Here is a 23909-nt window from a genome sequence, read left to right on the forward strand (position 1 = left end):
CCTCCCAGGCTTCCAACTCCTCACAAGTCAGTATCCTTCCCTCAGTGATGGGCTTTGATGCCCTATGACAGCCCCTCTGTCCACATCAGGATTAGGTGGTGGTTGTTTAGGCAAATGCCTTGACCCTCCTTTTCTGCAGTCTCCCAGCAACAATCCTTGACCATGACTGTCAACCCTCCCAAACAGCATCCTACTTGTCTGAAAAGTGTGACCAGATAAAGATGCTGAACCAGCAACTATGGTAGCCTTTATGCTGAGCCTCAGTTGTGCATTGCACTTCATCTTCAGCCACCTTCTCAAAGAGCTGCTGTGACTGTCCTATGAATTGAACCCTGAATGCCCCAGTACTGCATTTATCCATCATGTTAACTATACATTCTCTATAGCAGGGGTGGACAATAATTTTCACAGAGGGGCCACTCCACAAATTTTGGTAAGTCGTCGTGGGCCTGGGCCACTTCTGGCTTCCGGTCACATGATCTTGGCAACTGGAGTGTCAGCCAGCTTAGTGATTCTCCGTGGTCACTTCCTGAACTTCCTGCTTCCGGCCATGTGACCGGAAGCCAGAAGTTCAGATAGCGACCAGCTGAAAGCTACCTGGCACTCCAGGGTAGCTTAAGCAGAGCATCGGCAGCAGAAGCAATGGATTGGGTGGGCCTGCTTTCACCACCACATGGCAGACTGGACAGAAATGTTAAACAGGCCAGATCTGGCCCGTGGGCAGTATTTTGACCATCCCTGCTCTATAGTGGACCAACATAAAGGGAACACACACTGGCTGTCTTTCTATCAGAAGAACGCAGTAACCAGGGCAAAGTAAGTGGTCTAAAATTGTCACTAGTGAATGAAAGCAGCAGCTTTAAGGAGCCACTTCTGTTTTCTGCTTTAATGTGTCGTGCATGTGTATTACTGACGTGTTTTAACTAATTCAAATGTAAAGATGTTGTAACCATTAAAGAAAACGGAAGTCTGATTGCCATTGCGGCTTCTGGTTGCACAGTTTGCAAAACATTCCATTTTCTCTGGATTCAGTTTGTACCCTGGGAAAACACTAGGAACAGATCTGAATTTTACAGACAAGTCAAACAGGGATACTTGCTGAAAATATTATAGACGTTAAGCATAATCAACTCCCTCCAGCGTCATTAAGAACTACCCTAATGATGTTAGTAGTAAAGCCAGGGAATGAGCCTAAGGAAAGATGGTTTTATAAGCACATTTCACTGTTCAACACAGCCCTTAAGATCATTGCTAAAAAGCTGACATAGGGATTATAGAGTCTTACATCCAGAACACTTTGATCTTTATTCCAAGGATACTTATCAATATTAGTAACCACTTGAAAACCAGTGAAAGGCTTTGGTTTCAGTTCCCTCTGCAGATGGAAAAGGTCTCTGAGGTAGCTCCTGGAGTTGACTATACCATTCTGAAGAAAATTAGGCAAGCTTGCTTGGCATTCATATATATGTATGTTTTTAACATTAGTCTATTGGCAAAATGGGAGGAATAATGAGATTTTTCTCTGCACTGCACATACTTTGTTTCTTCATACAGTGTTCTTGCATGTGATCAATGTATTAGGCCTCATAAATCTCAGTTTCCATCTGCTGACAAAGACATTATAGGAAAGATATTGTTCATCAACAGTAAAGCTTAGGGTTTGACTTTTGATAAGGAAACCTAGGAGCATATCACTGCACTGACCCCACTTGCAAAGCAAGCCAATGCAATGTACAAAAACAGAACAAAAAGATAGTCCCTACCTCTAGGAGTGTTCAATTTAAGTATAAAAACGAGATCACAGCTGGATACAGACACATGGGAGAGTACAAGGAAACAATATTGGTTTACGTAGATTATAGAGCACTTTAAGACCCTATGAAATAAAAGGGATTGCCTTCAAAAGCCTGCCTCGTGCAGTGGTGTGCATAAGCCTGGTACGCACAGAACTGAGCCTCTGAATAAATCTAACCCTGCACAGGTTTATTTAAACTAAAGTTCCTAATTGTGTTTAGGATTAAACATGACAAGTCACAAGTGTTTGTGTTAGTTAGCAGTTGGTGAAACAACCACAAACTGTAGTATACCATAGTCCTTACATGGCAGCTATGTTATAGGAATAATAAATAGCCTAAGGTGCAAACAGTAATATCCATTGGATACATTTAACCTGTAACCACTTTTTTCAAGTTTTCTGTCTGAGCAGTGATTGTTTCATAAAGTATTTTGCTGCTAGGGGTGGATAGGGTTAAATACAAGGAGTTGTGCGTCTTTAATTTTTTAACAGAAACATTTAAACTTGCTATCTACACATTTTCAAAAGGTGGCTTTTTGGTACAAAAAAAACAGTGCTATACTCTTCAGAAATGGAAAAGCCCACCCCTTATAGAAGGGTAAATGGGACAACACCCATCCCTTTATGCACCAGTATCAGTTGCAATTCTTTAATTCTCAGTTGTGGTTTTGAAAGGAAAGGTATTAGCTTGACATCACTACAGTCTAACATCCTCTATCCACAGAACAGCCACACCGCTGCTGTCTATGCTGTAGGTTTCCTAGCACTATGCTGCTGCTTGGATCAAACCCCATTTCAGGCATTTCTAGTTGTGAACGGGTATTTAATTGAGTCTTTAAACTCTGAGTTGTGACACCATAAGTACTTGAGCACCTTAGAAATACCTAAACAGATGCTAATGTTTGCTGTGACTGTAGTGTGGACAAATATTCACTAAGTCCAGGTTGAAACTACTGAACTCATTTCACACAGAACTTGACTGGTGTCAGGAAGGAACATGTTTCGGCCATTAGTGAACTGGGAAGAGCCTGACTAAGGGGTGAAAGGCTCTATAATCTCTTACAAGTGGATCAAGCCATTCAGTCCACCACAAAGTAATTACTTTTAGTGAGCAAAAACATTGAAACAAAACTGAATACTTCAGGAAAAGTACATGGAAAAATGCATATGGAAAAAAGGTTAGTTTATTAGAATTCATGCTTTTTAAAATATATATCAGCAGTTGTGGTTAGAAGAAATAGGTGGGCGAGTCTTTAAAAGCAATCCACCTATATCCATTTTTTCCAGAATGTGTCTGTGGTGTATATTCAATTACTTAAAAGTTTGTAGAAGTATCTCAAACCAGACCCTGGAGAGTCTGGTAAGCCTAGGAGTGCGGGATATGTTACTAAAGCTGAAAATACTTCAAAAAATATTATTAAAATCTCAGACAACAGCCCCATGGGACACTCTCAGACACAGACTAAAACAGAATGGAAAAAAGTGCAATTATCCATAAGAACCACCAGCTAGTTACTTAATGGAAATCACATGGTCTGTAGCCCGGGGCTAACATTTTAGCTGCTCCACATACACTTCATTGAGCATAATCTATTTTATTTCATTCACATGCTCTTTGGAAGAAGGGTGGTAGGTTTCTGAAAGATAAACAGCGAATTTACCGTTCCCCATTCCCAACATATCCTTCCCTCTATGCCTATATATTATTTTAACAATGTTTTGACAGAGGATCACATGCAATGAAATGGTGCATTGTGCAGGGCTGTCAAACGCTCTTTATGAGTTGATAAATCAGAGAATGGACATAATTTTGGCATTTTTTTTTCCTTTCACAAAATGTCATTGCAATATGGAGTTCAGCTATACTTCAAAGAAATAAGACTTTTCCTTCTACTACTAGACAATTTCTTACTCATAAATAGTATTTCTAGTAAACAGAGCATCTCTAAATTGATGTTCCACTTATGTCATGTTTTGCTAGGCATAAGCAACCACTAGAACTGCAGGAATTTTGGATGTCAAAACAGGTAAGCTAGAGTGTCAGTTGTGGAAAACAGTTGGTACAGAAACAGGCATGGAATTTCTACAAACCTATGCCACTAGTGCAAAAAGAAGGCAAAGAGATCTTACGTCTCCTCTGCCAGAGATATAGCAGTGTCATGCCCTGCAGAGGTTTTCCAGGCTGTAAATCATTTCATAAACTCAGTCTGCCTCAACTAAACCCTGGAAACCAGACCCTCATTTCATGAGATCACCCACCTACACGACAGCTTCATGCATCACCCAGAACACAATAGCATCCTTCCTAGAATGTGTCTCCTTCACACAAGCAGCAATCATAGCAGCAATCAAGACTGTATGTAGGACTGACTCTTGACCTCAGTAAAAATAAAAACATCTGGGAAACCTAATATCAGATTGTCAAGCCTCCTTTAAGAACTTTATCATCTATCCTAAAACAAAGTACCTTGCAGTACAAAAGAAAGCTTCCCTCAATCTTAGACTTCTCAGAAACTATCAGTGCTCACTGCCTGTTGCTAAACAAACTGAGAAATGAGCAAAGTGTCTCCCATAGCACCTGTCAATCACCAATATCCTGGACTCCTCTCAGTCAGGGTTCAAACTAGGGTCTGGTTCAGAGACAGCACTTGTTGCTGTGGTGGATGACTGTCTCTTATACGTACACAAGAAAAAGACATTCATATTCATCCTGCTCAGCCTTTGACATAGTATTCAACATCCCTATGAAGTTGTTGGGAGAGCTGGAGTGACAGCACAGGCTGAAGTGCCAGCTGCACATAAAGGACATGTAGATGTGGGTGACTTCTATGTAAAACATAAACAGCACTATCTCACAGCCTTCAGAGCCCCTAACTGATATCAGCTCTTGGCTGAAGAGCAGATCGCTAAAGATGAACTGAGGGAAGACTGAGGTGATGATGCTGGCAGGAAAATGGAAGAACTTCAAAAAACTTGCCACCTCTAACATCCCTCACGACCAAGGGACTTTGCCCTTAGACTTAAATCAATCCACTGCCTTGGGGGCCTTTTAGATCTTCAGTGCTGTTGGATCCCCAATCATGACAGCCGAAACCACCCTTTTGTGACGCTGTTCAACACCTCCCCTATTACTGGAACTCATACCTAGGCAGTAGCCGCACCCCCTTGTAAAAATCTCTATCTGGTATATGCAACATCCTGCCTTTTAAACAACACAGATCCTTGTGAGCATACCAACCTGGTGCTAAGTTCTCTACACTGGCTCCCCACTGAATACAGAATCCAATTCAAGGTCTCAGCCTTCTCTCTGCAACATCAGCCATGCTCTGCTAGAACAACAAAGTTGTAGACAAACAGGGGAAGTCTCACGAGACAAATAGACGCCCATAGTCTCCAACCATCCCCCCTCAAGGCTGGACCCCACAACTAAAAGAATTTATAACAATTTGCCTCACCTCACCATATTCAGAATTAAATGCAAAATGTATTAAGAGAAGCCAAGTTGAAGAGAAAAGTTCCTCTCATATGCAACCTAATCTGATGAAATAACTTACTGCTGTAAAGGAAGCAAGTAAGGTGTGTCCCCCCCCCAAAAAAAATATTTGTGTTTCTCAGTGGACATTACCCTATAAAAATCTGGAGCTTCTTGTTAGCAGCCCAGTCTTGCATGCCATAGCTCTCCAACTCAAGTTATTTATAAGCTAGGAGTGAAGAAGAGATTTGCAGTAATGGAAAGAGTTTATAGAAGGAGACCTACTCAAGATAAAAGAAGTGGGGAGGGGAGGAGAGACAGAAACCAAACATCTTTATTCAGAAATAATCATCCAAACAAGAAATGTTTCAGAGTAAGAAAACGCCAAGGAAACACAAGCACCATATTTAAAAAAAAAATAGAGATTAGTTAAATGGTAGGATCCGTATAAACTGACATTGTTCATTAGGGAGGGAGGAATATTTACAGTGTAAGAAAGAAAATGTTTCTATTCTTTAAGTAGAAAAGGTCAGCCCCTAACTTGATTGAAGCTAAATAGTAATACCACAACAGTCACCTGCCAAGCAGCTAAGTTGTTCTAACGGGTGAGTGGTAATACCCTGTCTGCTTGTTTAACAAAAAGAATTAGGAAAAGCAACGCAGAAAGGGTGTAAGATAAAGCTGGACCGCCTCCACCTTTACTTTATTTTAGATTTGCTTTGGGTAAGTCACAACTCTGCTGTGCCTCAAGTCTCCCTCATTTATAAAAATGGGGCTAACACACACTAAAGGGGTTGTAATGATCCGACGACATTAGTAGTGCCCTGGAAATATCAAGCATTAAATATTACAGTGGAAAATCTGGCAGCAAAGATACCTGCAAACTACTTCGCTACTCATGTCAAAATAATTTGATCAATTCAAACTGAATATAGAATTCTTAAAAGGCTGTTTCTACTTAAATGAACATTCTTGATACACAAGGCATTTGATTTTTCTACCCTCTCAGTCAATGTTGGCTTAACTATGAGACAAGGAATACTGCATATACTGACAGTAAAGTAAAAGCACCTGCAGAGCCACATATGCAATTTCAATATTGTAAAAACACTGAATATGTTGACATTTAGGATTTAAACAAACAGGGTTACAGCAAGAGGATATGGGAAAGAAGGCTAAATGGTACTACAGGAAATCTTTTTCCAAAGTTGTTTATTGGAAGATGTTTTTGAAAGAAATGGTGTGGAAATAAAATTGCACTATCTACAGTTACAAGGTATACAAGATTCTTCGGTAAACTCTTTTTGGTTAGTTTTTAAATTATGCCCAACAGCAAAGATAGTTCAATCTTAAAATGGTGACAATTGCAGAATGTTCTAACACACATGAATGACATCTGTGTTTATCCTTAAACGCACTTTTTATAAAACAACAGAGGACAGCCCTTGCATCCACACAGTCCTGACATAACAGTACATAACATGGGAAAAAGAGGAAAATAAGTACTAGCCTTAGGCCCTTGTTTCTTTATATGGATTTTTCATTGTCAAGTGATGCATGTGATTAAGTAATTTAACATTAAAAAGCCTTTTAGCACTTGTTGCAATCAGGCTCAGCCTGTGTGTCTAGGCCTAAGCCTGCTCTGTATCGTTTCCAGCCTTTGTGATCAAGGGCTCAACACTGCAGCATGCTGAGCACACCTTTGAGATGTATCAGTGAGTGTTGAGAGAACTCAGCACCACACAGGAGTTGCTTAGCGCCTTGCAGGATCATGTCCTAGGGCCCCCATTCAGCAACACTTAGCCACAGGCTTGGCTTTTAAATACATACTAAAGTGCTCTGGTAAACTGGGGTCTAAATTAGTACATTCTAAATCTAACATGTCATTAAGTAATATGTCTAAAACAAGGACAATGTGTTTAACAGCTCTTTCAATAGCTTAGATCAGAAGAGAGTATTTGATCTACAAGGTTTTAAATATATAACAGCAGAAAATCAATTGACATTTTATATGAAAAATAGCACTATAAATGGTTTCCCCTGGAATGCCAAAAATAATAGCAATGTTGAGTAAGAGAGGTACATATTTTATGAGTCTGGAAAACTATTAACCAGAAATCAAATAAATAATGAGTGGTTTTCTTAATGCAATTCTAAGCCATTTTGACATATGTGCTGTAACTTTATAAAAATGCAATTCTTTATATGAACATATTATATCCCACTAAGATTTTCAGCAAAAATAAATAAAGATCATTTTAAAAGTTAGCCTTTGAAGCCATAAATAGAGCATATTTACAGCAACTCATTCTTTACACTTCTCATCTTATTTCTTTAGGATATTACAGATGTTCCTGAAACTAGAACAGAGAAAGTTACAGGAAAGTTTGTTTTTTTAAAAAGGACCTATGCATACAAGCCATATTTAAACACTTAACATCCACACCAAACTGTATATCTTAGTTCATACAGAACAGCATGATGGCTTTACAAACCCACCCATTTTCATTCTCAGACAGAGCCGGAGGCAGTCACTGAATGACGCAACCGATTAATCAAACTCTGCCCACCACCTACGTGTAGCGCACACATAATCTGATGTCTGTCTTCATACCAGATATTTCCACATAAGGAAGTCTATTTTTAAATTTGAGTTACATTGCTTAAATATTGGTTGACACAAGAGATTTAACAATAGCTATTGACTGAACGATCACTATATAAAAACCCTTAATATTAATATTAACTAATTGATAAATTAAGACTAAATGGGGCTTGATTGCAGTCTGGCCAAAGGGGTTCCAACAACAGTGCTCAGGTTTAATTAGATTGAAGTGTCTTTATAATATATATATTTAATATAAAATAATTAAGTTGTTGGAAAAAGCTTATCAGCATTTAAATTTAAACAAAATCTATGATGAATCCACTTATCGTGATCCCTCTTATTTTACCAACTGGAAATTAAGCTTGCCTTTCATCACTCTATAGAGATGTTTTATAGATCACATGCAAACCCTTCCATAGGAAACTTGCCTCAAATACAAACTTTTAATCCTGGATAAGAAATGCTTCAAAAAACTCTTTAATCTCAAAGCAAGAGTACAACTATTTTACAAAATGAGATTTGAAAGGGCAAACATATTCTCCAAAACAGACTAACCAAGACATACTTTTCTTCACAATTACATGTTTGTTAAATTATGAAACAACTTTGGAGAAATTATGCAACATGATCTCATTCTGAATCCCCTGTCAAGATGCAGGCAGTAAAAATTTTCAAAACATTTGACAATCCTAGGGATGTACATGAAAGTTATTTTATTCAATTATTGTGTGTGGTTTCAGTATGTCTCAAACTGCTAAAACAAACATTCTAGAAGTAGCATGTAATTTTTTCATTCCACATGTCCCCTGGAGACCCAACATTTTATTTATAAATAACAATATATGTTAAAGTTAAGATTACATTCCTTGCTGATAAAGTAACATTCTAAAAATATAGTATTTAAACAATCTACAGTCTTGTCTATATAAATAGTTTATCTACATATACTGAACATTTCAAATAGTTGAGAGGAAAAATGTCAAGAGACTTCTTAGTTTGACTTGGCAAAATAAAGTTAGTTCTAATCTTGCACATATATACATCTGAATCATATCTCTCTAAGATTAAATCTTGAATTAACACTTGATGAAAAGCAGCTGTCATTTTGGCTGAACATCTTTAGTAATCTGATGACATAATTAATAAAGCATCTGTTGATGTATCAAAATTTCAGAAATTTTTTCAGAATTTTTCAGAAATTTCTAGATTTCTAGAACTGACAGTGCTGCTGCTAAGAAGAAACATAATTACACATGTATTTCCTTTAACAATTCAATGAAGAATATATTCTAAAAAATCTATTGTAATTTGCAGTGTGACACTCTCAAGGAATTGATAATCAAGGAATAAGATTAGATTACATTTGTTTTAGTTTTTGGGTGAATTATAGTGCTTATAAAAGTGAGACACTAATGACTGTTTAGAGACTGGCCAGAAGTATAAAGTAAAAAGGCCTGTGCAAGCTTCTTCACACAATCCTAACCAATGCACTCCAGTCCAGACCAGCTAGTCTGGCCATTTGCCTTCATTGAATCAACACTGTCAATCTTTCTACTATACTTTGTGCTGTGATTTTGTAGCATAGCTATCCAGTAGGCTGATGAAACTTGTTTGACTAAGGCCAGATCTCAATAAAAATTCAGAGGTGATGTTCTAGTACATTTGGTCACTGTGCCACCTCATAGTGCAACATGACTTTGAATATATACATATTCTTAAAATATAAGACATACACAATACATTATTTGTGAAAGCACATTAAAAATGGCCAACAGCCCTCTCTGCTTTCCAGTCCTTGTCCGCCAAAGGCAATCTTTCATTGTTTTCCCATTTTAGAACTGAATTTGGTAATCTACTAAAATCTAGAAAAATGCTAGAAGTGATGATTGAGTAGCTACACTCAATGTATAGCAACCTGCTCAATGTATAACATGGTTACAGTAAAACGAAATCTCAATCAACAAATGTGTGAACCTAAAAGGCAGAAATCTGCAGAAGTTAAGGCGATTCCATACAGTACATTGTTTATGAGTTCACTTTATCCTCAACTTAGTATGTGGTCAAACTGGACTATACATTTTCCTATAGGAATACAGACAGCATGGGACATTTTATTGGTTTAACACTGTATTAAGTGATTCATCCTCTTGCCAGACCACATTTATGTAAAGAATTACTGTGAAGTTCAGATTACTTGAAGGCAAACATACACTGCAACACAGGCTGTCAGGGTGACAGGCGATTCAATGAACTGCTTTCTTCTCCAGTTGCAGTAAGTTTGAGTGTGGTCAGTTTACGAGGGGGATGTTGAGGACTTTTACGGAGGTTATCGTCCATCTGCAGGAAAAAAAAATGGAAGCTGAATCTGGCATACAGAAGAACACAGATGCATGCTAAGAGCCTGCATATTTTGTTCCAGTCCAAATGTTCATATCATGGTCTCATCCTGCTATTTCTGCTCTCAGCCCTGGTCAGAAAGGATAGTTTGCTTCCTCTCTCATCCCTAAAAACATGCTTGTGCTGAGGTCGCTATTTATACCATGGCAGGTAAGAGACAGGACCTATAACGGCTCTTCCTTGAATCATCTGACTGGGAGTGTTGAGAGAATGGTGTGGCTCATCTTCTCCAAGGAAGTCTAAGTATTAATTTTGTGATATAGCCAAATTCTGAATCAAAAGTCATAAAGTTGCCAAATTCAACGGGTTTGCTAGCATGCTCAGTGCCTCAAGCAGCATTCAGTACCTTGCAGGAGTGAATCCTACAAATTCAAAAGTGATTCAGAGGAGTGGGGGGAATTTCGATTAGCTAAGGATTTATAAAATTTATTGCTAAAAGAGCATGTTAAGATCTTTTCAAAGATGCATTAAAAACAATCTCTGAATAAAAGGATTTTAACTTCCCAGAGGAAACAAATGAAATTTGAAACACTCCATATAGCACAGTGCATAAAATTCAGCAAATATGCTACAATCAACAGCTAATACTGGAAATTCTCTACATTATTTATGAACATACCATTTCATACATTGATATTTTTCTCTGAAAGTTACTATTAGTCACATCTGGGTAGCATTTTTGTTAGTGAATTAATATGCGTAGTGTCCTCAAATATTTTTCCTAGTAATTTAGTGCTTATGAAAGGTTCTGACTGACAGCCATGGAGACAAGCGCTCTTTACCAATAAATCAGTACAGTACACACTGGAGAACTTCTGACTGACCCATTAACTAAAAAAATCAACAACAAACATTAGAAGGGACAAATGTGGGATTTAAAAAAAAAAAGAGAGAGAGAGAGAGAGAGAGAGAGAGCACACGTAAGGGAATGAAGAAATGTTCCCAGACAAGGGATGACAAGTAGTTACACTGAAGACTCTTTGGGTCTTCATGTAAAGAGGAATGGGCTTAAGTGGATGTCCATAGGAAGCAAGTTTCACATCTCAGGATACCAAGAAAAACTGTCATCTACCAATGTAAGTGATGATAACAGAGACCATAAAAGAGGTGTCAGACTGCAGCAGATATTATGATGTGGACATCTCTATATTGATAAGACTATTCACACAAGGTCTTGAACAGTTACATGGGAAGGATTTTTGGTCTCTGGTACAGATATGAATGATTTCAACTGTGGGCCTAACAGTGGAAAAACTGCCTCTCTCATTACCAATTCCTTATTCAAGGAGAATGTTGTTTTACTTATTCACAGGGACAAGGTTAACCAAATTCTGCTAGTTGCGAGCATTTATTCAAAAGAAAACTGCTGACATAAGCCTTTGGAAGATGACAAGATTTGAGGCAGGGATTGTGTATTTTACATGTGTGTACAGTGCTTGGCACAATGGGGCCTTGAGCAAGGCATGAGGCTTGCAGGTGCTACTGCAGTACAAATAATACATACTCCTACTAATATGTTGTGTTATCCTTCAACATTTGAATTCACAATATTTCCTTTGTCAATAGTACCGCTCTGAATATAATGAAACAGTTACTACACAAAGAACAAGAATTTATTACTGGTTTCTTTTGAATTATGACATGTTCATGTATCTTTATGTAAATTAACTCCTTAGCAAAGAAATAAGAAAGGTAAGAACTTGCACTGTAGAGATATGATTACTTAGGGCAAGTCTACACTACAAAATTAAGTTGACCTAAGTTACGTCAAAGTACAGCTACTAGAGTAATTGAATTGATTTTACACGTCCACACTACACTCCTTGTGTGAGTGGTGTGCATCCTCACCCGGAGCGTTTGCTCCAATTTAACTGCCAATATGGGACATTGTAATGGTTTCTGAAAGGCAGTAACAGCTGATGTAAGCAATACAGTGTCTAAATTTACACTGCATTGACCTAACTACATCAACTTACGCGTTATGCCTCTCGTGGAGGTGGAGTTATTAAGTTGGTGTAGTGGGCGAGTTACATTGGTGGGAGCTACATTTTAGTGTAGACACTTACAGAGTTAAGTTGACATAAACTGCCTTCCATCAACTTAACTCTGTAGTGTAGACGAGGCCCCAACATGCAAGAATAGCTGGGAACAACAAAGTCACAAGAATTACTTGAAAGTAAAGACTTGGAAAAAAAAAAAAAAACCTTTTCAATCAAGTTGGATTCTTTATTTACAAGCTGTGTGAGTTTCTGTAGATTTGCATCTACCGTATCCTGTCCAGATGGAGAAACGCCTAAAGCACAAAAGCAGAAAAATGAAAAGAAATTTAGAAGAGCTTTACAAGTCTCTTGCAAAGCTTTTTTGGACAGAAAGATCATGTAGTTTTTCATCCCTATAAACAGATCCTTAATAGAGAAACATTTTATATGGCAAATAATGCTGTAGCCTTTTGTTTCCAAATTGAAATCCTGAACTCCTGTGTAAATACAGATACACCCTGCTAATTCTTGACATGCTCTAAAGGCAAGAATTAAGTGATTATCAACCCTTTACAAACCATGTCCCCAGATTACAACAACACAAAGTTTCAGGATGGCCCCCTCTCAAAAAAAGCGTGATTCTTCTCTCCACTTCTTTATGGCTAGACACAGACAGAAAAGCCACTTGCACAGAAGTTTGACAGCCAAGTTAAAGCCATAAGCAAGATTTCTAATAGTCAAATATTTAGTCTTCAAAATGTAATGCTAATCTTAACTTGTCCAAAGTGATTGAGAAGTTATGCACTCACTTATTCTCCTTTTCCCACCCCACAACCATTTTATTTTGGCAAATCATTGGATAATCTGTGTAGACTGACTAGACAGGATTATTCTTGTACAACTAGCATTATGGTAGATAAAGGGTTACCAATGTCAGAGTGCCCGTTTCCTTCCCAGATATATTCCATGCCTTCTATTCCTTCCCACAACCTTCCAAAGAAAGGGAAACCTCACACACACACACACACACATACACCTAACACTATCAGCTGGCAAATCAAAAGAGGTAACATTAGTCTGGCTTGTTGAGTTTTTTTCAGTATTGTGCTTATATCTACATCCTAACATGAAATGCTGGTATTCTGATGCCTCAGGTTAGGTCATCTGCAGGACTGAACCTGCAATCTCTGGATCTAAAAGCATGAACCTCTACTGCTTGAGTTAAAGGACCAGACCCACTGGCTGGGAAGCAGTAGTAGACTCAAATCTCTTACATGATCTAGTCACTAGAGGAGGGATTAAGATCCACACTACGGGTCTTGATGTGGCTTATAGTGGTATGCTGTTTTCTACAAAAGAAACATAAACCTAACTGTGAAGGAACAGATTCCAAATACAGGAGAAAATTTTGGTAAATAAGGGCCAAGTGCTCTCATCCTTACTGAGCAGAACTCCCACTGATTTCAGTGGAAGACCTGCTCAATTTAAGGAACACCAAATTTGGCCCTATAGACTTAAGTTATCTTTTTAACCCAAAAGAGATGTCTGTATAGGCTGAGGGAACAAAGATGATGAAGAGGAACAATGAAGTTTCTCAGTTTCATATATAACAACAACAAATGAAGATTTGTTCCCATTTCCAAATTATATATGATAAGAGAAAGGGACAGGAGAAGCTACTTAAAAAGGTTAAGCAAGTGCCGTTGTCACTCTACTGTTCAAAAGTATTCTTTATCCTACTATATAACTGAGAATTGTTCAGGACTTAATTCGTTCTTTCCAATCTCAACGTGAAAAGCCACAGGCCAAAGTTGTAGTTTTGCAACTGATGAATATAGTTTCAATTTTGCATCCAATGGAAAGGGGCATCCTTCTGTAGGTTATACTATTTACATTAGAGAGGAAAAACAAACATGGCTTACCTGTAACATTAAGTCTAAAGTAGGCACTCAGGATGTCATCACAGAAGCGACACAAGTTGGAAAGTTGTTTCAAATGCTCTTGTAATTGGACTCTAGGGAAGTGCACTTTATAAAGAGGTGCAAGAAAACCAAAAACAAAGGCATCCAAGGTTGTAGGCCTATAGAGAAAGTAAAAACAGACAAAACATTAACAATGCAATACTCCATGAACCACTTCTGAGCACACACTAAAAAAATTTAAAGCACCATTTAACCAAATTCTCTGGGACTCCATCACAGCATCACCTGGGAGCATTTCTACTGACTTCAGTGCTTCTGAATTTTAGAGGGCCCTACAAGCTCGAGCATTTCAGAATTGAAATTCAGCCCTCCTTCCATGTATAGTGGGTGTTCAAGTCACATTACAAACCAATCCTTGCACCACCTCTGGAACAGGCTGATCTCCTGTGCAGTGACCAAGTAAACAAACTTTATGCAGGGAAACAGAATCTCACAGGCCACAAAACAATAGTACCTCCTGTACTACAGCCCATAAATAGAAGTAGGCAGCAGCTGACTACGTGTGTGGGAGTGAGGGAGGCACTGCATTGATTTAGATAACCACCACACCTCTGCCCCTCCCTTTCCCTGGCCCGCTTCCAAATCCCCCAGAACTACTTTGGAGAGAGATGCTGAGCTAGCACACATGGGATTTGGAGTCCACCTCACAATAGACCTCGTTTGGGTCTATTGCATTCAGGGCCTTTCACACCTGGGGATTGAGGCAGCATGATGTGGCCAAAATTGGGAGTTTGCTACAGTTAAAATGGAGAGGGCCTCCGTTTTAATTATCTTGTTCAAGCAATGGCCATTCCCAGCAAAAGATAAGTGGGGAAAGCACTGATGGTTATAGTGAAAAATCATCATCATCTTTGGTTCACCCAGGCCCCTGTCTGAACAGATTTGACAGTACTATGTTTGTTTATAATATATAAATTTCTCTTCAGATCTTATCTCCAAAGATAAATGTTAAATATGAACTTGTGGAGCAGCACGAGACGTTCTTGCAATTAATGAATAATCTTGGAGCATGCACTATGTGAGATGACTATCCATCATAAAAAGGTTTACACTCACATATTTCCAAAGAAAAACTGAGATGTTCCCAATCTGTTTGATAGAAGATTTAGGCACTCCTTGGCATCTCTATATATCTAACAAGAGAAAAATTAACTAAGAGCAATAAGAAGTGGGAAGACAAGTATGCAGAACAACGTTTATCATTACACAACATGTACGTCTCCATTTCATTTCCTCCCCTTGTGTGTACCAATCTGTGACCTAAGATACTCATAAAACAAAGCATACCTGTGCTTCTACTTCACTCAGACTGTATAGTGGAGGCTCCCCTCTTGTCAGCAGGATCCTGTTAAGTGCTTCCCTGGACATTTTCCCAGGTAGATACAAACTCAATGGGAATGGAATTCTTGAAGCAAACCACGGCTTTGTCACACTGCAGTAATTTTCAGCCTCGACCCAGAAAGTGTGCAGCTGTATCAACATAGTGAAGAACATGAACAAGAGTTAATAGGAATTCTAATGAAAACGTCATGCTTCTCTTTATAAAGACTGTGTAAGGTTCTCTATCACACAAACAAAAGGAATTTTCACAGTATTAAAAAAAGCAGGCTCCTATATCCACATGAGACATTAAGATACAGTTAAGGCTCTAACTATGCTATATTAAATTAAGACATTAGGACACTGCAGTTAATGCACATCATTCAAAGTGAAGTTTCTAAATAAATCCAAGACTGAACTATGGATCATTCACTCATCTGATGGTGCAGCGTCAGGGTCATAGGAAAAGATTATACACGATATCCTTCAATGAGGAACAAATGAGGAGATGGGTTTTGAGACAGTTACAGAATTAAGTGGGATGAGGGAACTATTGGTGTTTATTGCTCTCAAGGGGTACATAAAGGTGAAGAGACTAGCTTAGAATCAGCAGCAGTCTATGAGATTTGGTAGGCCTGTAATATGGTAGGTAATGGTTTTTCCTATACAAACTGGATCCAAAATCATACAACTTCAATATAGAGATCATCCTAACAGCTACAGATTTCTACATCTTTACTGTATTTACAATTTGTTGGAAAGGGCTTGTGGCCTATGTTAGATGTCATTGAGAAATGGAGACTACTGGTGGATAGTTAGAATACGGTATCAATTCAGAGTCAGAGTTAAGGTTGTTAGAGAACCTTAACTTGGAATGTGTAGGGTTTTACATTTTAAAATAAGTATAATACTCTCATGTTTAAATATAACTGATACCTATGTAGAGCCTAAATTGCATCATAAAGTAGTTTTCATCTGAGAATTTCCCTAGATGTCTTTAGAAAAAAAAAATCTAAATCCTGTGAAAGCTCGCTAAGGATGGTTATTTTGATTTCTGATAGAAAGGTATTTTATTACAATAAAATTCACTGTATACTTCTACTAAAAGTGGTATACAGGCAACACATGTTATTTAATAGAACATATGACAAAACAGTATTTAAATCAAATACTCTAGTGGCATGTGTGTAACTTCTCTTAAACATGAGCAGTTCAGCTAAGAGCATTTACAGACTCTGCCAGCACATCTTTATACCAGCATACCTTGAGAAATTCCAAAAATCCATTATAAAGAACTCCACAGTTATGCACTTCACATTACCAAAAATAGTCACGTATGCCAGATCTCATTCAGGAGTACTGAATAAAAAAAACATCTGAAATTTCTAGTTGACACATTTTGGGGAACAACCTACACCAATAAGAGGTTCTGTCACTGCATGCCTTGGTTCACGTCTTCAGAGGTGATGAACCAGAGGGGAACAGTTGAGTGTCTGGTACTTAAGAACTTGAAGAGAACGGATTTGGGGGCACTTGGGATTGGAAAGACTGTTGGTGTCAGCCTATAGTGAATAACTAGGCTGGTGGAAGCCAGGGTGAGACCTTGTGCTTATGGGCAGGCTACAGGTGTCAGGGATCTGAGACATAGCAGCACAGCATTAAGGCAAGGTTACAGGGCAGACAGTGACAGAACCCCTTACTGGTCTGGGTGTTGCCCAAAAGTCACACTAGTATAAATTGTTTTTGTGACACGTTTTTTTTTCTTTTGTGAGAAAAAGTTGCATTTAGAAAGAAAAGAAAGGAAAAATAGTTATAGATCATTTTAAAAAGAGCGTCTCAGAAACTTGTCCCCCAAATTTTTGGAAGCAATTAGAAATATTATCAAAATTGGGCTTAAAAAGGAAATTGCAGCCATAACTGTGGTGTGACTGCTATGTCCCCACAATCAACACCAATGACCACCTCCCATAAGAATCCATTTGCAGCAATGCATGCTGCCTAACACCTTCACAGATACAAAAATTTACTAATTTGCAAATAGCCTGCTCCATTCAGTGTCCGAAAGTGTTCATCACCCTCTCTCTGAAAACTAGGCCCCGTTAAAACTTTTGACATCGGGCACCACTTAAATATTAAGTGCTTTTGAAAATTTTGCTCTCCATTCTATGTTTGTAGATACTCACCACAGCAGGAAGCAGTTTTTCTTCGAGTAGTGCAATGTATGCCAGTGTGTCAGCTCCTTGTTTTGCAGATAGTTCATAATCAGCATTGTACTTCTGTCAAATTAAAAAAAAAAAAAATACATGCCACACACACACAGTGTCACATGAAACCTCACACAGAAAAGAAGTCCCACAACTGGTGACTTCTGTAGAGCTAAACAGTTATTAAGCAAGTCAAGTAACAAAAATAATTTTAAGTTTGCAATCTAAGAATGGAAAATGTATACCTACTGGAATTTCCATCCTTTAATCACCCATATGCTAAACCTCTTCCTGTCCAACCTCTCTGCTACTCCTAGTATCCTCAGCCTCCATGGGAGAGGAAGGCCCAGAAAAAGAGCCTGCCTTTAACTGCTTTCCAAGCAGCAGCAGAGTGAAACAGATGCAAAAAAGTATTACTCTGATCCCAATACTGTACTGAACTCCCTTGGCAGATAGCTTTCAATTTTCTGTAATGCCTCATGCCCATATGGTGATGTACAGAGAGAGTAAACCAAAAAAATCTTTTTTTGTTTATTTTTCAGAGTTACCATTTAAGAAATGTAAAATCTGTGTGAGTGCTAACAGTACAAGAAACCGAATTCTCGACTCAGTTACATCAGCATAAATCTGAATTGAACAAATCAATTCCATTTAAGTGAGTGGAAATCAGAATCTGACCCCTAGTGTTTAGCCTTGCAGTTTACTGCGCAAGGAAAGAAAAGAGAAATAGATATGTGTATAAACTATTGTATAACATTCCTGGTTTCTAGAGCAGAAATTAGAAACTTCTCAAAGAATGTAAGGTTGAGAGATATATGCAAATTTATGCAGACACATATTTGTTCCTTTTAAAAGGTGACCTGCAACACATTTTTTTTAAAGTGGGTCTTTACAGTATATAAAAAGGGTTTGGAAGTTTGTGTGTTTTGTCAAAAAGAGACAAGTTTACACATATCGGGAGTGTTAACACTGTTCTTCCTGGTTTTGGTGGCAGACCACTTGGATATCTTGGAGGATGCATATTGTTAGTTTTCACACCTCGACTGGAAAGAGAGAGGTATTGAATCTCTAACGGATGTCTGTTCCCCAAGAGGTTCCTTAGTCATTGAAGTTTAAAATTCTTGGGTTTAGCACCTATTTAACAGTGTGATTAAAAATCCTCTCTCATCTCCAATTCTCAGCTTTCGCTCTCTTAATTCTTCTGTCGTCATAATATCACTAACTTTCCAGTCATCAGAGACTCTTCCAGGCTAGACGGGAACTGAATTTCTAATGTAAAAACAAAGCAGGGGGGAAAAGAAAGAGATAATGCCATTTTAGGCCCTCCTCCTACTTCATAAAGAAGGAAAAACTGCATAAACCAACTCCCACCCCTTGCAAATTACTTAACATTCTAGATATAGCTCATCAAGAGTGAAACTGTACATTGTCAAAGTGTGCATCACTAAAAATGGTTACAGATTTTCTTTGTTATGCTATACAACACCCCCCCACACACACACACACAGTGGATTAAAAACAATAGATGTTTTAAAGTTTCTGTTAGAATAATCCAGTTATTTAAAAAAAACAGGATATAAAGATGTGATCTATAAAAACCAGCAATGTTGCAAAATGATTAACTATTTGAACATTTAATACACAACTAAGGCTTAGTCAGCCTGCTCAATTAAGCTTTTTTGTTTGTTTCATATTTAAACCTTAGAAGGGTTAAGTACTTACACAACTAACCATGGTCCATACTCTACAACTCTCACTCATGCTTGAGAGGCAATTACTTATGAGTAGTCACGCTGAAGTGACCAAGTGTCAGTCACTCCACCCAAGTAAGAGTTGCAGAATCATGCTTCATGTTTTAGATACCATTTATATGGATATTTACATATAAATATTGGGACATGGGTAGAAATGTTACAAGGTAGAGAACAAAAACAAACTGCAAATTAAACTGAACTAAGCCCAACACCTTTCTTTAGCAAGTTAGAGACCTACCTGTTTTCTTAAGAAGTTTAGTATTTTTGCTGGCTGAGCAATAACAGTGTCTTCTGATATCAACACTGGCACATGTCCTAAGAAGTGAGAATTATATTGTCAACAGAATTTACACCAGACATTTTCAATATAATTTGAAATGAGCCCCAATCCTACAACACTGATGCATGTGCTTGGCTGCACACACCAGAGAAGGACATTAAGGTTGTGGGTGTGTTTGCAAAATCAAGGCCATAGTTAGCACAAAAAAGAATCCAAACAAACAAAGACAGGACCACATCATGGTAAGACTGAAGTCAATGGGACATGCTAGGTGCTTAGCACTTTTCACAAGCAGGCTACTTATTTAGGTACCTAACTGTAGATACCTATTTTGAAATTTCAGCGTGTAAACCTACAACTAGTACACACAACTAGTCTGTTAGCTCGTTCTCCTTATCTTTCTCCCTCATTTGTTTCACCCACCGGTCTTGCCTGAAACTAGGGCCACAATCCAATCTGTGCAGGCAGACCTATGCACTCTTATGGAGACTCAGTGACTTCAATGGGACTCCTCACAAAGGCGTAAGGGTCCACCTGACCACATCAGACTGCAGGATCAGTAGAAGATTGTAGACTCTTTGGGACAGCCCACAGGACTATTTTATACCATATATTTGTACAGTACTTACCCCAATGGGCCTAGATATGGTTAGGTCTGCCGGTACTATCATAATACATGTAAATAATATGCTATTATTATTGAACCAGAGTTTTGGAGAATTAGCTGAAATTTAAAATGTTCTTTCCTTATATTTACATGTAAAAAAAAACCTCACAGAATTTATGAGAAAATATGTTAAATTAGTTCACTGAAGTCAAAGAGACACACCAGGGATGAATTTGGCCCTACAAATCATAAGGGGCCAACTACTGTGTGGATATAAGTGATACACAAGCTAATCAAGTGACAGGTAGAAGTGGCAAATAAGTTTAACTTGCACTAATTTGGTTTCCAGAGGCTGTGCAAAAGGAGTGCAATTTACATGTCGATGAGGAAGGAAATAAACTAACAGCAAGGTCCAAAATAAAGGCCTCCCCATCATCTTATCTTAAACCCACCTCTTAGTTGTATTTCCTGATACACCCTCCTTTTGATCCACCTTCATGTAAATTGAGCCTGGTTTTTACATTCAGATTTGTGCAAATTATACTTCTTGACACTTACACTCATCTTCCAACCAAATCACACCTAATTTAAAGGAACACTGGTAACTTGATCTCATTTCTATTCGAAAGTTCTGTGGCTACTATTTTTTTACAAATAACACTAGATAAAATGTTCTAATCATGCAGCACAGTATAATTTTTTTCTGATTCAAACACACAAAGTAAACAAATTGACAAAACTATAGGTATAGTCAGTTTCAGTATTTTGTTGATTGTCAGTTGTATCAAATTTACATACTGATCTCTTTAGGACATACTATTTATTCCCTCTGGATAGCACATTACTGTCATAGAGTTGTCCAGCTTGATCTTGTAAACACTTTTACATGCATGCTTAACTTCATTATTCTGAGTAGTCCCACTGAAGTCAAACAGATTACTCACATGTGTAAAAGTCTGGCATGTGCATAAGTATTTGCAAAATCAGGCCTTAATTTGTAAAATGGCGAGTGTGCAAGGAGAAAAAATTACAAAAGGAAGTACCTTTCGGAGCTCTCCATGAGTTATCAATAGTATTCACTTTCAGTGGAGCACCAGAAAATCTGGCATAAGCCTGCAATAAAGTTGCATAAAAAATTTTAGACAGCATTTCCAAGAAAAATGAGAGACATTTTTAAGAAATGATATCACTAAGCAAGCCAGAGCATTTCTGGCTAGTTGTGTTAGATTAATATACATGCTCTCAATTTCATTATGCACATTTAGTGTATTAATGAACAGACAGGTGACTAACACCGTTAATCCTTTCTTGCTAAGAGTTGGAATTTCGCTGCAACTTGTATTTATATTAATTGCAAAATGTCTGGTATAGGCAGTTGCAGATAGAGATGGTTAGCTAAAACAATTTTTAAATGTCAGAAAGTTTATAGAAAACTATGAGTTAAGAGTAATGTCCTGAAAACATCAGTGCCACACTGCAAAAAGATAATACTGGTATCCAGATTAACTCTACGTTTTAGACAAACCTTGGAATTATGTGACCAAGCATTACTATGGGCTCTAGAGACTAAATGGAAGAAGACATGGCAGCAATTATCTACCTCCTGATCAGGCAATCTCACCTGATCAGGCTCAATGACTCAATGGGGCTCTGCAATGGTGTAAAAGTCCACCAAAACAGATCAGCTTGCAGGATCAGGATCTTAGGTTGCAAACTCCTCAGGCTGTCATGGAGGTTTACACTGCTCAGAAATAGTTTCCCCTACTGAACAATCACCGAAGACAAGCAGTAGACAATAATATTGCTGCTACCCTTCAATCAATGGGCTTTTTGCTCACGTAGACCATCTCTGTCTGTAGCAAGTCCAGGAAAGGCAGCATCGCCTTCCTGTAGCCTACACAGTCTCCTGCTAGGTGTAAACAACGTGTCCTTCGGTACTCGGGAACCGGCAGGAGGCATTCACCGCAACGAACGTCAGAACGCGGGCCAGTGATGGAAGGAAACCGCTTCCCGGAGTTACTTCACCTGCCACAGCCCGGGGCGGGGCAGCCCATCAGCGGCTGCCGGGGCTCTAGTCGGGGGCCGCGCTGCAGTCGCAGCGGACGGGACGGGACGGCTCCGCCGCCGCGGGAACAAAGGCCCCAAGCCCGGCACCAGCTCACGAGCAGCTGCAGCTGCATCGGCGCCGCTCCGCAAAGCCTCCCTGACCGGCCGGGGCCACCCTGGCCCGCAGGTCAGCCGATGGGACGCGAGGTAGCCCCCCGCCCCCCGCGATCTGATTGGGTCGAGGCTCCGGCCGTTACCATGACAATCAAAGACTCCGTGTGCACGGACGGCAGCCCCCAGTCTCCTCCCCAGCAGCTCAGCTCCATGGGAGACGCCATCTTGCCGCGGGCCCCTTTGCCCCCGGAACCGGAAGGGAAGCGCTACGCTAGCTGCCGCGTGCCGCCTCGGGCCTTCCGGCGGGTGCTAAGTGGCGGCAGCAGCGCTACTCCCACGAAGTGCACGTGGGGGCTGGGCGACTTGGGCCCACATTGCGCTGCTGGCGCCCGGCGAGAGGGGTCCCTCTCTCCTCCGCGAGGGGGGCGGCGCTAGCGCGTGCCTGGGCATTCGGGCGGCGAGACCCCGCCTACAGCGGCCCTGCCCCCACCTTGCAGGCAGCCTGGAGTAGCCGCCCGCCCCGAGGCCATGGTGACCCCGGTGCGCCCAGCCTGGCCACCGCGGTTTAGCGCAGACCAGCTCTTAACCCGCACCACCCCGCTGGCGGGCACGGGGAGGGAACAGCAAGTGAAGGGAGCCGCGCTCAGGGCCCCCGCCGCCTATAAACCTGCGTGCGGAGTGGGCGCTGGTGCATGCGGCCGCAGCTCCCCGGGCAGGTTTGGTGCCGGGGAGCAGTGAGAGTCGGGCTCCAGGTGCTACTGGCTGGGAGTGGAGCCCCGAATTGCCCCCTCTCCTCTCCCCTTCCCTCCAGTTCTAGTTGAGGGCTGGCAGCGCCTCATAAGACCACGCTCTGCCTGGCTACCAGGCTGCCCATTCGCCAGCCTTAGCAGATCACACACACACACATGCACTGCCCGGGGTTAGTGGTAGTGCTTGAGTAGCTGACCCGCGTTAGCAAACCTGGGGCTTGCTTGCTTGACCAGGCTACTGACCAGGCCTTTTAACCTCGGCGAGGCCTCTGGTCTTTGTAGAGAGGAACAAGAATACAGTGGCCTGGGTGATGGTGTTGAAACACTGTCAGGGAGATTTTTCACCATGCAGCAGATAGCGCTAACAACTCTTGCAGAAGACACGTGCACGTAAGCAGTGATCAGTAACTTCAGTGAAAAGCATGTCAGCACTGCAGTCACCTCCAACCACACGGTCCACAGCTTCAGCTTCCCTTTCTTAGGCTGGCTATACATAAATTTATCTTTTCTCATATATATATATATATATTAGGCCTTGTCTACACTAGCGAGTGTTGTCGACACAAGTTACAGGGATGATAAAAAATCGCTATAACGCTTGT

General features: G+C 39.8%; 1 protein-coding gene across 2 annotated transcripts; it reads right to left on the reverse strand.

Annotated features, from left to right (window-relative positions):
* Positions 1-6480: 6480 nt before the first annotated feature.
* MTX3 (metaxin 3) lies at positions 6481-23458 on the reverse strand. 2 transcript variants are annotated; one of them, XM_067568783.1, is made up of 9 exons: positions 22702-23454; positions 21442-21511; positions 19750-19826; positions 17737-17829; positions 15521-15703; positions 15290-15366; positions 14174-14331; positions 12477-12565; positions 6481-10212 (listed from the first exon to the last, which is right to left on the reverse strand). In XM_067568783.1, the coding sequence occupies exons 1-9, from the start codon at positions 22780-22782 to the stop codon at positions 10102-10104; spliced, it is 939 nt and encodes a 312-aa protein (XP_067424884.1). In that variant the 5' UTR covers positions 22783-23454; the 3' UTR covers positions 6481-10101. The 2 variants fall into 2 exon arrangements, with proteins under 2 accessions (XP_067424884.1, XP_067424886.1); XM_067568785.1 differs by lacking the exon at positions 12477-12565 and having other exon boundaries at positions 22702-23458.
* Positions 23459-23909: the final 451 nt, after the last annotated feature.

This window comes from Emydura macquarii, unplaced genomic scaffold, assembly GCF_026122565.2.
Source record: "Emydura macquarii macquarii isolate MOO-44397 ecotype Brisbane River unplaced genomic scaffold, CSIRO-AGI_Emac_v2 contig_2897, whole genome shotgun sequence".
Classification (NCBI taxonomy): domain Eukaryota; kingdom Metazoa; phylum Chordata; order Testudines; family Chelidae; genus Emydura; species Emydura macquarii.

Coding starts and splice junctions, on each gene's coding strand:
- MTX3 (XM_067568783.1), bottom strand. CDS start 22,782: ATGGCGTCTCCCATGGAGCTGAGCTGCTGGGGAGGAGACTGGGGGCTG. Junction 21,512..22,701: donor CGGAGTCTTTGATTGTCATG/GTAACGGCCGGA, acceptor ACTTTATTGCAG/GCTTATGCCAGATTTTCTGG. Junction 19,827..21,441: donor CTCATGGAGAGCTCCGAAAG/GTACTTCCTTTT, acceptor CTCACTTCTTAG/GACATGTGCCAGTGTTGATA.